The 13,054-nt window shown below is 27.5% G+C and overlaps 1 protein-coding gene across 1 annotated transcript in view; it reads left to right on the forward strand.

Annotated features, from left to right (window-relative positions):
- The window catches only part of LOC136975022 (midasin), a 234,672-nt gene that overhangs the window by 211,756 nt on the left and 9,862 nt on the right, over window positions 1–13,054 (forward strand). Inside the window, exons 76-84 of the mRNA XM_067270012.1 lie at window positions 1,450–1,546; window positions 2,221–2,332; window positions 2,432–2,540; window positions 5,503–5,618; window positions 5,692–5,785; window positions 6,302–7,180; window positions 7,279–7,479; window positions 9,173–9,346; window positions 12,395–12,619. Coding sequence (XP_067126113.1) covers window positions 1,450–1,546; window positions 2,221–2,332; window positions 2,432–2,540; window positions 5,503–5,618; window positions 5,692–5,785; window positions 6,302–7,180; window positions 7,279–7,479; window positions 9,173–9,346; window positions 12,395–12,619 — 2,007 coding nt within the window. The remainder of the gene's footprint in view (window positions 1–1,449; window positions 1,547–2,220; window positions 2,333–2,431; window positions 2,541–5,502; window positions 5,619–5,691; window positions 5,786–6,301; window positions 7,181–7,278; window positions 7,480–9,172; window positions 9,347–12,394; window positions 12,620–13,054) is intronic.

Consider the following 13,054-nt stretch of genomic DNA (forward strand, 5'->3'; position numbering starts at 1 on the left):
ATTTCTCGAGTTATAAACCCTGTACAGTAAAATGTTGTTATAATGAATACTGGTATAACAAATTTATTTTAATGTTAAAAATATTCTAGTTTAATGAGTATATAACTCTAGTGCAAATTTCAATGTTAATACCAATTCAATCATTTTACAGAAATTTATAAATTAGTTTTCTTTTGCTGTCAATGGGTACTGATTTGACATTTATCTGGTAATATGAAATTTAATCATAATTATCACAGGACAAAACTCATAAAAGATAGAAAATTGCAATTACCAAGTAATGATCCTAGCTCCTGTCAAAGTAGTCCCCTCGACTATCTATACGCAATTGTCGACATCTCTCGAGATCTTGGAAGCAAGCGGAGAAAGCTTCGAGTGTGATGCTTGTTAGCTCGTTTGTCACAGCTCGTTAGATGTCTATGATATCGTGATGAAATGTCCCTTTCGGTTGCAACCCTTTGTAAGAAAAGTGTGATTTTTTCTTGTTTCTGTGAGTGAAAAAGCAACTGAAAGGGACATTTTGTCAAGATATCGCAGACATTCATCCAATGGGCTGTGACAAATGAGCTAACAAGCATCACACTTGAGGCTTTCTCTACTTGCTTTCTCTACTAAGACTTCCAAAAATGTAGGCAATTGTGTATAGATAGCCGAAGGGACTACTTTAGCAGGAGCTGGGATCATTACTTGGTAATTGCAATTTTCTATTTTTTACAAGCTTTGTCCTAGAACTTTTCTGACGAAGGTGTATTTTGAATGTAATCGGCACGATGCAAAGCATGTGCCGTTTTCTGGTAAAACAGAAAGATATACTAGATAGCATATTGGAATACTGTGACCAGTTTATGAATTTATTAGAAAGTTTGATTACACATATCATACAATTGAAAATTACAAACTTCTTTTAACAACATACTATAGTTATTGTAGAGAGGAACACGTGGTTATCATGTGTTGCTGCTATTTTATGCATCAGCTATTAGCTTAAGACAGTAATGAAAATAAACTTTTAATTACAAACATAGACAACCAGTCTATGTTTGTAATTAAAAGTTTATTTTCATTAAATATTAAAGATAAGCCTGCCATTTTCAAAGAACAGATCCAAGTCTGAGTTGGCTCATTTTTCAGGAATAAGTTGATCCTTATATTTAAGGCCACATGCTTATAAGCTGCTCACCTTGTTTTGGTCAAAACCATGATGGGTATGATTAATTTAAAAGGCTTTTTTCATGTCTACAGAGTGGAGAGAAGAAAAAATAAAAAAGTTATGAATGCAAATATGTTTTGGGGATCCCACTATTTTGTTAAACTGATATTTTGCTATACTACCTACATTTGCAAGCTTGTATGAAATATTTTTCATCATTGCACCAGATATTAAACTAAAGAATTTTATTAATAAAAACTTGTTTTTAATGTCAGTTACAAATTTGATTTATATTTTAGGATGCTGATGAAGAACGTAGAAAAAAAGAAGTTCGTAGTATTCGTCTTCAAAAACAGAAAGGACTTTCTGATTTATTTAAAGCTTTAACATCAGTTGGTACGTATTAGAACGGAGATGGCAAACATGCCAGTTTGGGCATGTTTGCCATCAGTTGGGAGAAATTATCTGACATGCAACGTATGTGTTTTGGTTTATTTTTTACTGTTAAATTTCAATTTATCTTCATTTCAGTTTTTCATTTACAGTTTATATAATAATGCTTTACTTAATCATATTTACATTTATTCTAAATACAACTTCGGCATGAATAAACATTTTTAAAGATAATTATGCTTACTATATGGTACACAATTCAAAAAGGTTTGATATCTGTGTATTAGAACATTATAATTTCAAACTAAATTTGTTGTATTTATTTTGTATAATATATTGTGCCTAAAAGTTGTGTATTATTTATAATATATGAAATTAAATAAACAAACAGTCTCACACACAACAACAAAGTTTTTCAACAAGAAATATGTGTTTAGTAAATCAATAATCATTAAACTAGAAAATGACTCAGTATATTTGAAAAAATAAGTATAAATATTATGAAAAAAATTGATGACTTAATTAATTGTAAATATACTTTATTATTCAGCTAGTAAAGTATATACTGTTTGTGGAGAGTAATCTGTGTAGAAGATGAAAAAGTTTATTTTTTTAAAATTAAGTAAGCATTAAAATTGACTAAAATTATGTAAATTAATAAAATAATCCATTTTCAGGATTGTCATTCAAATTAGGAACAGTATACTGGAAGGAAATTAATATAAAAAATTTGTTATCACTTTCATTTTTTGATATTGAAACAGCATTAAATTCAAAGGTTTATGAAAGGTAGTGTAAATATAGTAGTAATAAATAGTTTATTTTTAAATGAATTTGATTGATAATTATTCTATGTTGATATATTTTTTTTAATTTTTATGTTTATAGGAAAGGAGACAAGATTTGGAAACATAATTCAAAAAGAATCCACAAATACTTTTATAGATCAATTTTTAAATTTTTCTCCTTATCAACAGCATTGGAATCACCAAACAAAGTAAGATGCAGTAAATTCCATCTTATCACTATCATTTTCATTTTTAAATTTTTGAGTAATTTAAAAAAAAAAATTATCTACAGAAATAAAGCAGTTATAAATTTCATTACTTTAAATGTTTACTAGAAATTTTCTGAGTAGTATAAATACTTTTCAGTATTAATTAATTAATTGTGATGATGTAACAAAATTTTCAAAATGAAAAAGTTTTAGTTAGTTTTATATTTTGATTTAAATTTGTATCTCAAAAATTTATTTTTATGGAAACAAAATTAATTTGATTATTATGAAATTATGATCAAATATTTATTATATTTTTTATTTAACTTTTATGATAAAATTATGGGTTGTAAATAAATGAAGTCAATTAGAAAGGTTTACATAAACATGTTTGATTCGATATGTATTATTTTTCAATAAGAAAATCATAATTTTCTATTAAATAAGTTACATAGTTCAATAAAACATTACGGAACAATATTAAAATATTGTTTATTTGCAAGCAATTATTTATTGTGACATTGTCATAATGCCAGGCTGCAATTTTTAATTATATTTTCAATTTAGTTAATTTAAAATATATGCAAATTAGTACTGTTTCTGTTCAAATGTTTTCCGATCAACTTCATAACTCTGTTCTGGGGAAAGTTTTGAATTAAAGTCACATGACATCCAGTCTAACCAGAAATTCATAATATATAGTTAATTAGGGCTTCCTGCCTCTAAACTTTCCATATCTAGTCTCAACTTTTATCTATCTAGCACTATTATCAAGATTAAAGAAGAACAAGACAGACAGTGAAAATTTATAGTTCAAATTGCAGCCCAATAAGTACCTTCCAGTAACCAAGTGGATGAATCCATTTAACATTGGTAGTCAGTCGTGCATTTGCACATGGTCAACAGATTGGTCATGTAGAGTTTTCTGAGTTTTCTTTGCATTAGTAACACTTAAATTGAGGCCAGCTTTACATAAAAGTTTTTCCGGGATGCATCCTCCTTGGCAGATTACTCACATGTCACGTTGCCATAACCAAATAAACCAAACCAATTCTAATCATTTTTCTATAAATGCAATATTTACGAGGACATGCCATCCGGACATCCCACCCCCTCCCCTGATTTCATTTCCCCTTAGTAACTCAAACTCGTTGCACCAAATTTCTTTCACTGATACTGTTTAAGATATTCTAATGTTCAGCCAAATTAATGTACTGTACAGTACGTGCAATGATATTAAGGCACAAATTAGAGCTTAAAGTCTTTTTCTGTGCCAATGTTTATTTTTCCCATTTATTATCATGGCAAAATTGCTTCATTCAAAATTTCCTGTAGTTGTAGTCTGTATAATATACACTTTATTCACATGTTGAGTCTTACTGTCAAATCTACTTCCAGTATACTTATGCCAAAAGTTTTCTTTACTCAGATGTTTTTGCTAAGCTTTACTTTTTCAACCTGGTTTTGCCTTTAAAGGATCAGATAAAGCTATTATTCTCACATTTTTACATTGATTTTTTTTATTTAAACAAATCTTATATCAAGTCTTTTGGACATTAAGGTTAGCAACTTTGAACATGTGTAGGGTTATCACAACCTATTCGACGGGGATCACACTTTTCAAATATTAATAGATCAGTACTAAGTAGTAGTCGTTGACCATCTTCTCTACCAGGAGGAGGACGACTACTACTTTTGGTCAAATTAACTTCAACCTCCATCTGCAACAGCTTTCTTCCTATCGGGCCCACTGGTATGGTGGTGTTCAAATAGGAAAATTGCATTGTACAGTTACCAGCCTGCACAAAATATGATTTAAGTTATGTTCAAGGGTGCCGAGTTTAAATAATCGGTCTATTTTTTGCAAAATTTGAATCGTTGGCAGATTACCGTTTGATATTCGGCTGTGAATGGTATAGTTTCTTAGAGTTAACATTAGAAAAAATATGATATCCTAAATTTTATAAGATATTACATTTTCAATTGGTGTCTATTTGACCAATGAAATTGTTCCAGTCCATACAATTCGAGTATTGAGATAAACATGACAATATTTGGTTGAATTAACCAAAGTCTTTATATGGTTTTTGTTTTAATATTTGTTATACTATAGTATTTGATTTATACAACTATGAAGGTTATCTTATGTAAGGATTTATCACACTGAGTGACCAATCTAACACATTTAAAAAATTTTCTTCCTCTACTGTATACAATTTAAAGAATTTTTAAAATGCATTAGATTGGTCACTTGGTGTGATACCCTTAGGCTAGGCCTCCATTTGCAATTTCTAGTCACAGCAACCAATGAATTGCTGCCGCAGAAAATCTACAAAGTGCACTCTGCGATAGATAAATCATTGAATTAGAACAGTTTTCCAATGGATGTCATTGAAACTACTTGTGTGTTCACTCTAACTACTTGTAAATTACAGTCACTATATTTCTTTAATTGTTTATTAAAAAAGAACTGGTCTGTTTTCAATTTCTTTAATACGTAACTTAGTATCAATTACTGCTAATACTCGTCCATCATCCCCTCCAGTAGATTCATTCTCAGACATTTTAAACAAGTATTAGCAGTGTTTTAAACAGACCAGATCAAGACTGTAGACTGCTTCAAAAATGTCTATGCCTGTCTATGTGATTCATTGGGTAGAGCGACAGTCGCATTGCAGCAAAAATAGGACCAGTTGCAATTGTTTAGTTGCAAGTGTATGCACTCGTATTGGAAACAACGAGTTTTATTTCTGCAACTGAAAAATTGCACAACTAGAAATTGCAAGTGGAGACCAAGCCTTATGTAAGATGACATTTGTAGTTATATTACAGTACTTCATTTAAAAAGATAATAATTTTGTAAAAACTTAATATTATGAAACAATCTTAGAAAAATATAGTAATATTTAATTTATCTTTCTAATTTATTTAAAAAGAGATTTAATGAAATTTTTTCTAATAGGATTTGAGTCCAGATAATATTGAAAGATGCAAAGGATTTATAGGACATTTGATATATCTTATCTGTAATCAGCAACAACAAATTAAAGAAAATGTTGAATCTTTTCTTAATATAAGGTAAAATTTATTTTGCATAATTTCTTTCAACTTTAGAAATTTTTAATTTTAACACTTTTTTTTTTATTTTTAGAAATTTATTAAATAATCTCAAGAATCAAGCTGAAAATTTTCAAGATGTACATGAAATGTTATTTCCTTCCCAAGATATTTTAGAAAAATGGATGGTAATATATATATATTAACAATTTTAATCTGAATTTTTTTTTTTTTACTTTGTAATATGCATACATGCATATGTATATTATAATTACACATAGTAAATATTTGTGTATTTGTTTTCCATGGTATGAAAATTTCATTTCATATCAAGCCAAAATCACCAAAATTACATTTCATATTTTTGAAAGACTATAAAGTGTATTTTATAGATTAAAATCTATTATTACAAGATTTTTACATACAATTTCCAGAATATTGTTGCAGTTATCTCATTTATTATCACAGTGATAATGATCATTGAATCATTAACAGTTACATATACAATATCACAGTGATTTCAGTCATAATGTTGCAGATCTTGCAGTAAACCTAGCAAAAATTTTCTTTGGTATCTATCTGATTTAGAAACATACGCTATTACTTTTATTGTTCATAAATGAAATTATCAGATTATTTTTAAATAATATGAATGTGCTTTAATTATTTAAAACTAATTAAATGATATTTTTGTTTCTTTTTAGATAAATATGAAAAATCTTGCTTATCGAACGACGACGAGTCTTCGACAGTTTATAATTATTTTAGAATGTTGTCCCGATAAAGTGGAAAACTCTTATATTCTTTCCAATTCTGATAGTCTTCCATCATTGATATTAGCAAATAAAAATGATGATATTTGGACTCAAATATATGATAAAGCTAATGAAAGTTTGAAAACAATCCAGAATCTTATTAACCAGTTTCCAAATAAATCACTTAATTCTCTGTATACATTTAAAGATTATGAGTTTATTTCTAATGCATTTAAAGTCTTTATAGAACTCTCTTTAAACTTTAAACTCTTAAAAAAATACATTGAGGCTGATGATAAAATAAACAATTTTAGTTCCAGTTTAAATTTTATTTTGGATGAAATCAAAAGGTTAGAATTAGATTATGAGAAATGTATTTTTCAATTCAGGCAGAAATGTTCAAATTTTTGCAATGGCAATGTTTCAGCAATAGATGAATTAATTAGTTCAGTAAAACAAATTAATCACCACATTTTGCTTGCCGTGCAAAATATATTTCAGTATCATTCAAAAACCGATGAAGATAGCAAAAAAGATGAAAAAGTTTTGACCAATGGTGTTATAAAGGAAATAAAAGATATTATGAACATTTTAAATTTTTTAAAAATTAAAAAATTATCTAGAAAAATTGGAAAACATTTAAAATTGATTGACTCTTCCGAAGTAAACATCGAAGAAGCCAATAAAGTTATATTTGCATTTCTTCCATTTCTGGATCAGTATGTTAATTTGGCACAGTTTTTCATTGTGGAACAAACATCATCTCATTCTGTTTTATGCAAACTTTTATATGTTTTGCTTGGAATATTTAATGACTTGGCTAAACAGGTATTATTATTATTATTATTATTATTATTATTATTATTATTATATAAATTATAATGACAGTTAAATTAAAATTAATCAAAATATATTGTTTTATCCAGGGATTTTGTTTACCACCTGAATTATTAGAAGAAAATGTTCAAAAAAAAGGTGATAAATTTAAGGAAATAGAAGATGGTGGTTTTGGAGATGGTGAAGGAATGAAAGATGTGAGTGAAAATTTGGAAAGTGAAGATCAACTCGAAGATGCTCACAAACCTGGAGAAAAGAAACAAGATGAATTGGATCAACCTGAATGTGAAGTCAGTATCTTTTTAATTGTTAATAAAGCTTAATATTAAGTAATCAAATGTTCAAACCTAGAAATTTTCACTGTATGTGAAAAGAATGTTTTGAAAGTTTGCATTCATTTGAAATTAGGGCTAATTTCCTTTCTATAAGAAAATTATCGGGATTCACAGCACTCATGGATCACTTAGAAAACATGAAATTATACAAATATAAACATCCATTTTCCCAATTTTTTGATAAAATATGCAGATTGTTTGGCTTTAATCAGACTATAATAGACTACTATAGTAGTCATATTATTGCCAATATAATCCAACAGATTGTTTGGCCTTAACATGGAATTTTCCTAAAAATTGCTGCTCTGTATTAATGTTATACTCTTATCTAAAATAATTGATTAATTGATGCAGTAGATGTGCAAAGTTTTCATTTAAGTGTAATGTGTAGGAATTTTCTGAGGCATCTAACTTTATTGAATTAAAGGAGAGTTGGAAACAAGTTTTATTGGAAAATGAGTGCTCACTATTCAAATGGATTTTTTGGCTCAGTGGACATCCATTAAAAAATAATTCCTATTTTACAGACTTATGTACTACGTATTTTTGATAATGTGTGCTATTGCAGATGAACACATGCTCCCTAATATGTAAATTTAATTGAGATTAAACAGAAATTAATGTTTCAGGTTTCTATCCATCTGTTTGCACATTTCTAGTTAGAGTTAGATAGGTTTATTTTCTGTTGATTGTCCTAATGGTGGTGTTTTGTTATCTTTGTCTCATGGGTGGTCAACTCTCTCACTATTGACACTTGCCATTAAGGCCAGTCCTCACTATCAAGCTGTTTACAGTCTGTGAAATATTTATCAATTATGTCCAGTGTTCCCAACAAAGACTTGAGCATTACTTACAGTGTAAATTGATAAATATTTGACCAGATTGTGAGCAGATCATGACCAGATCATGAACAATTGGTAGATTGGGTCTAAAGTTACTTGAAGCATATTTATATACACTCAAACCTGTTTTTGTGCGGTCTTTTTTGTGCGATTTTTTATACATGCAATGTGTTTTGTGCAGTATACCAATTTGATTGAAATTCATATACTGCACACAAAAAATCGCACAAATAAAAAATCGCACAAAAATAGACCGCACAAAAACAGGTTTGAGTGTAGTCTTGATTATGCATTACATCAAATTTGACTGCATGACATCTTTACAACAATTGGCATGAGATAGTGATTTTTGTTTGTTGAGGTGATTTGAGATACTTTTGTCATCAACTGTACAAAGAATTGTGTATCATTGCTATGTTATGAAACACTATTAAGTTTATAATTTTGTCACAAGTACAGAACAAGTTTGAATCTAACATTGTTAGGGCACTGTTAATTTTTTGATGACATGAAAAATTCATGGAAATTACAATGAAAAGCTGCTATGATTACAGATTTATTTTATTTTGGAAGTTCATCAATTTTATAAATGTTTCTTAAATTAAAGTGATACATTAAAGTTTTTTGCAAGAGAAACATAATCTAAGTTCTTCATTTTTTAAAATTGAATATTTTTAGTTTAACAAAAAGTATTTAAATTTATCTTATTTTGCAAATATACTTGAAATTAAATTATATAAATAGGCTTATTACAATTTATCTTTAAATGATAAGCATTTAAATCAGTTTTTAAAACTTATTGTTAGGAGGAGGAACATGGTATAGAAATGTCAGAGGATTTTGAAGGTAAACTCCATGATCCAAGTAAAACTGAAAATACTTCTAATAATAGTGAAGACGACAATGATGATGACGATAACTTAGAAAAGAAAATGGGTGATATTAACGAAGAGGAAAACATTGAAAAATTGGACAATGAGGTAAATTTATAAAAAATATATATGATATTTTAGCGACCTTATTTCATTAATCATATTTTTAGTGCCAATATTGCAAATCAAATTTTTAAAATGTTTATGTTTTTCTAAAATAGTAGCTTTATTACATCATCTATACTACAGTAACTTAACATAAAATTGATATTCTGACAGTGTGTCATTAAAAATATGGAATTGCAATTTATATTACATTTTATGAAATTAGTAAGGAAATAAATAAGACTAAACATCATTCTTTTTCTCATTATAAGTCAGTAAACAGATTTTAATTTTTTTAATATTTTTGAAATTATATATTACATATTTAAACTCCAGCAAATATGTATTAGTTTGTATAGAGAGCAAATGTTTTTTGTTGTCTAACCCACCATCATCGGGTTATATTTGCTTTCTGAACAATTTTTCAGATTGAATGTTTTCTTTCTTTCAAAATTTGGAACATCATGTGCATTGGAAATGCCAACATATTAGATGTCGCTTACTGATCGGTCAGTTGTGGCCATAGAACTTCTGTATGCTGGATTTCTAACAGTGCTCTCCTGATGATAACCTAATGATGGTGACTTAGACCACTGAAATCATTTGCTCTCTATACAAACTAACAGATATTTGCTGAAGTTTGGGTATATAATATATTATTACTACATCCAGTTATAGTGAGGTGTTAAATGAAATTTTTGATAAGCATGCAATATATATAATCTGTTTATTTATTTCTAATAATAAAAAATTTTGGTTTAGTTCTGTTTTATTATGGATCTGTATAATAAAATACAGTATCAGAATTTATTTAAAATTATTATTGCAGTTCTTTTCATAACAAGATTGCCAACATTTGATATCAGTTTAGAAAAAAATGCCATATTTTGAATAATAAAATTATATCAAATATTTATAACATATTAATAAAATTGTATTTTATACTTCTGTTCTTTTCTATCTCCTAATGTAATTCAAAGATAGACTCTAACATTTTGAATAACTTCAATAAAAAATTTAGATGATAATTTTTTTTATTGTGTTATAAAAATCCTAAATTATAAAATGATATAGTAGTGTTTTTGACCATATCATTAGGTAGAAATTTTAAATTGTTAAAAGTTGATCATAGGAACAATTTAAGGATAAAAGAATTAATCAGCAGTTGTGAAACTTGTTCATAGTTCATATGAACTAACTAAATATTTCATGGCTGCAAAAATTGTGAAATTATTTATAAATTAAAAAAATTTCACACAGAAATGACATTTAATCACATACAAATTAATATAGAAAATAAATTTGTTTTATTTGTCTTATTTTTGCATGAAACTTTTTATTTATTCCTTTGCTATGTGAAGGATCTAAATAGTACATTGAAATTGTCATTATATGCATGCATGCTTTTTATTCTTAATTTTTATGCTGATGTCATCAAAAATTATTTTTTAGAACAAATGTTCACTAAATTCCACTAGCTTTAATTCAGGCAACTTAATAAATTCAAAATTGTTTTGTTTTAACCTTTATAAAAATTAATAAGAAATAAAACGATTTATTTATTATGACATTGTCACAATGCCTGGTTGCAATTTTTCATCACAATGCTCTGAATTTTAGTAGTGTTTTGCCCCTGAACATCATACTTCTCTTGTTAGCAATGAAGTCATGCCAGTCATCTATCTATCTTCATTCGGGAGAAAATTTTTGAATTGAAATAATGCGATTTCCAGTCCAAACCGGAATTTTGTATATAATTGTATGTATCGAGCCTCCTGCCCCCTAAGATTTCTATATAAGGTTTAACTTTTATGTATCTAACTCTGTTCTCAAGATTAAGAAAGGACAGACTGACAGATGGATGTCAGTGGAAATTTAAGGGTCTACAATTTTTGAAAATTGCAGCCCAATAAAATACTTTTAGTTTCACTTTGATATAAAGAGTTAAATTTGCTTAAAATGCAGATGTCTTCAAAATAATTTTCAATGTAGTATTTCATTTACTAAAGAAGCTCTTGATATTTGAAAAAGCAGAAGTAGTTTATTAAATTTTATTGTAGTGTCATATTATCAGTTTTGTGGGGCATTGTTTTAACATTATTTGTCATTATAAGTATACGAGGGCTATTTTTTAAATAAAGTCCGTTTGTGAATGAGAGTGAGAATGATGTTGGGGACCCCAGTCACAATTGGGGACTGGGGTCCTTCCAGTTAATGATTTGTTCCAGTTTCCGACTTTGTACGAAAAAATACATTAACCTGTTCGATGTTCAAATTTTTCTCCGTTGCGTGTCGCTTCGTGTTGAATTTTCGTCGATTTTAAGCCTAACGAAAATTTTTATAATAATCATCGAGGCTATCGTATCGTTAAAAATTATTTCTGCATTTTGTACAAACAAAATAAATATATTAAAGAATATAAAAAACATGAAAATTATACTTTAGAAGTAAATTTAGTATCAAAAACATTCGATTCAGCACGACACAGTCCGACTGAAAATCGTTCCACTTTCCGGCCATTCCACTTACCGATGTTCCACTGTATTTAAAGTCAATGTAAATTAATCATCATTTATACAAAAAATAGTTTATATCTTAAGTAAAATTCTAATTGAAAGTAAAAAAGTAAGATGTGAGAAATTTTGACATAATCTTGAATTTTCTTTCATTGTGTTTAAGAAAAATTCTCTCTGTTGAGAAAATACCATGTTAGTCAATTGTTTTAATATATCATCTTATTTTACATAAAGTTATAGAATAATAAATATCTAGGGAATAAAATTTTTTTTATCAGATTTATAATTTACATTTCAAATAGCTTGAAATGTAATGTAGGTTGATACAGTGATTAATGCATAATTATTGACTATAAAATGTTACTCTATCTATATGTTTTTCAAATATTGATTACTATTTCATTTATAAAAGTCATATGTATTGCTTCAATTGTAATAATTTTATTTATTAAAATTAAGTATAAAATACTATATTAAATGTGTAAAAGTTTTTATTACAATAATAATTGTGTACTTTTACTGAATATTTCAACAGATTTGGGGAAGTGACAATGAAAATGAAGATGATGAATTAAAGGATGATAACAGTGGAAAAGGAAAAGCTCTTCCAGAAGAAAATATTGTTGCAAAAGATGATAATATAGAAGAAAGGAATGATGATGGAAGCAAAGAAAATCAACCTCATTCTGAAGTAACAGATCATCATGATGACGAATATGATGGTGAACATGCCAAAGAAGTTAATGAAGAAACAAAACAGGTATAAATTTATTTATTTATTTCAGTTGCAATAGGAAATGTCTATAACAATTGATTTCCCCCTCACATTAACAATAAAACAATAAAAACCTGAAACAAATATTAAAACTTTTTATTTCAATGAAACATTTTGCATAAAAATGATAATTAAAAATCAAATAAATTTCATCAATATTTGAATAGCTCTTTTGGTTTAACTGTAACTAAATCTCTGGTTTCACTATTTCATTGTTTTACTAACAATAATGTCAGTAGCTATTGCTGGTGAAATTTAGTTTCATGAGTCATTGTAAGACAGTTTGATATAGCAGAACATAATTTAAACCAATATATTTATAGCTATTTTAGATTATTTGTAATATCAGCAGATAGTTACATAACTTTCTGTCATCTATTCAGATAGAAGCAATTTTTTAAGTGTTTTGTGCTAATAAAA

The sequence above is a fragment of the Centruroides vittatus genome, unplaced genomic scaffold (genome assembly GCF_030686945.1).
Source record: "Centruroides vittatus isolate TY-2023 unplaced genomic scaffold, ASM3068694v2 contig_361, whole genome shotgun sequence".
Taxonomy (NCBI): Eukaryota; Metazoa; Arthropoda; class Arachnida; order Scorpiones; family Buthidae; genus Centruroides; species Centruroides vittatus.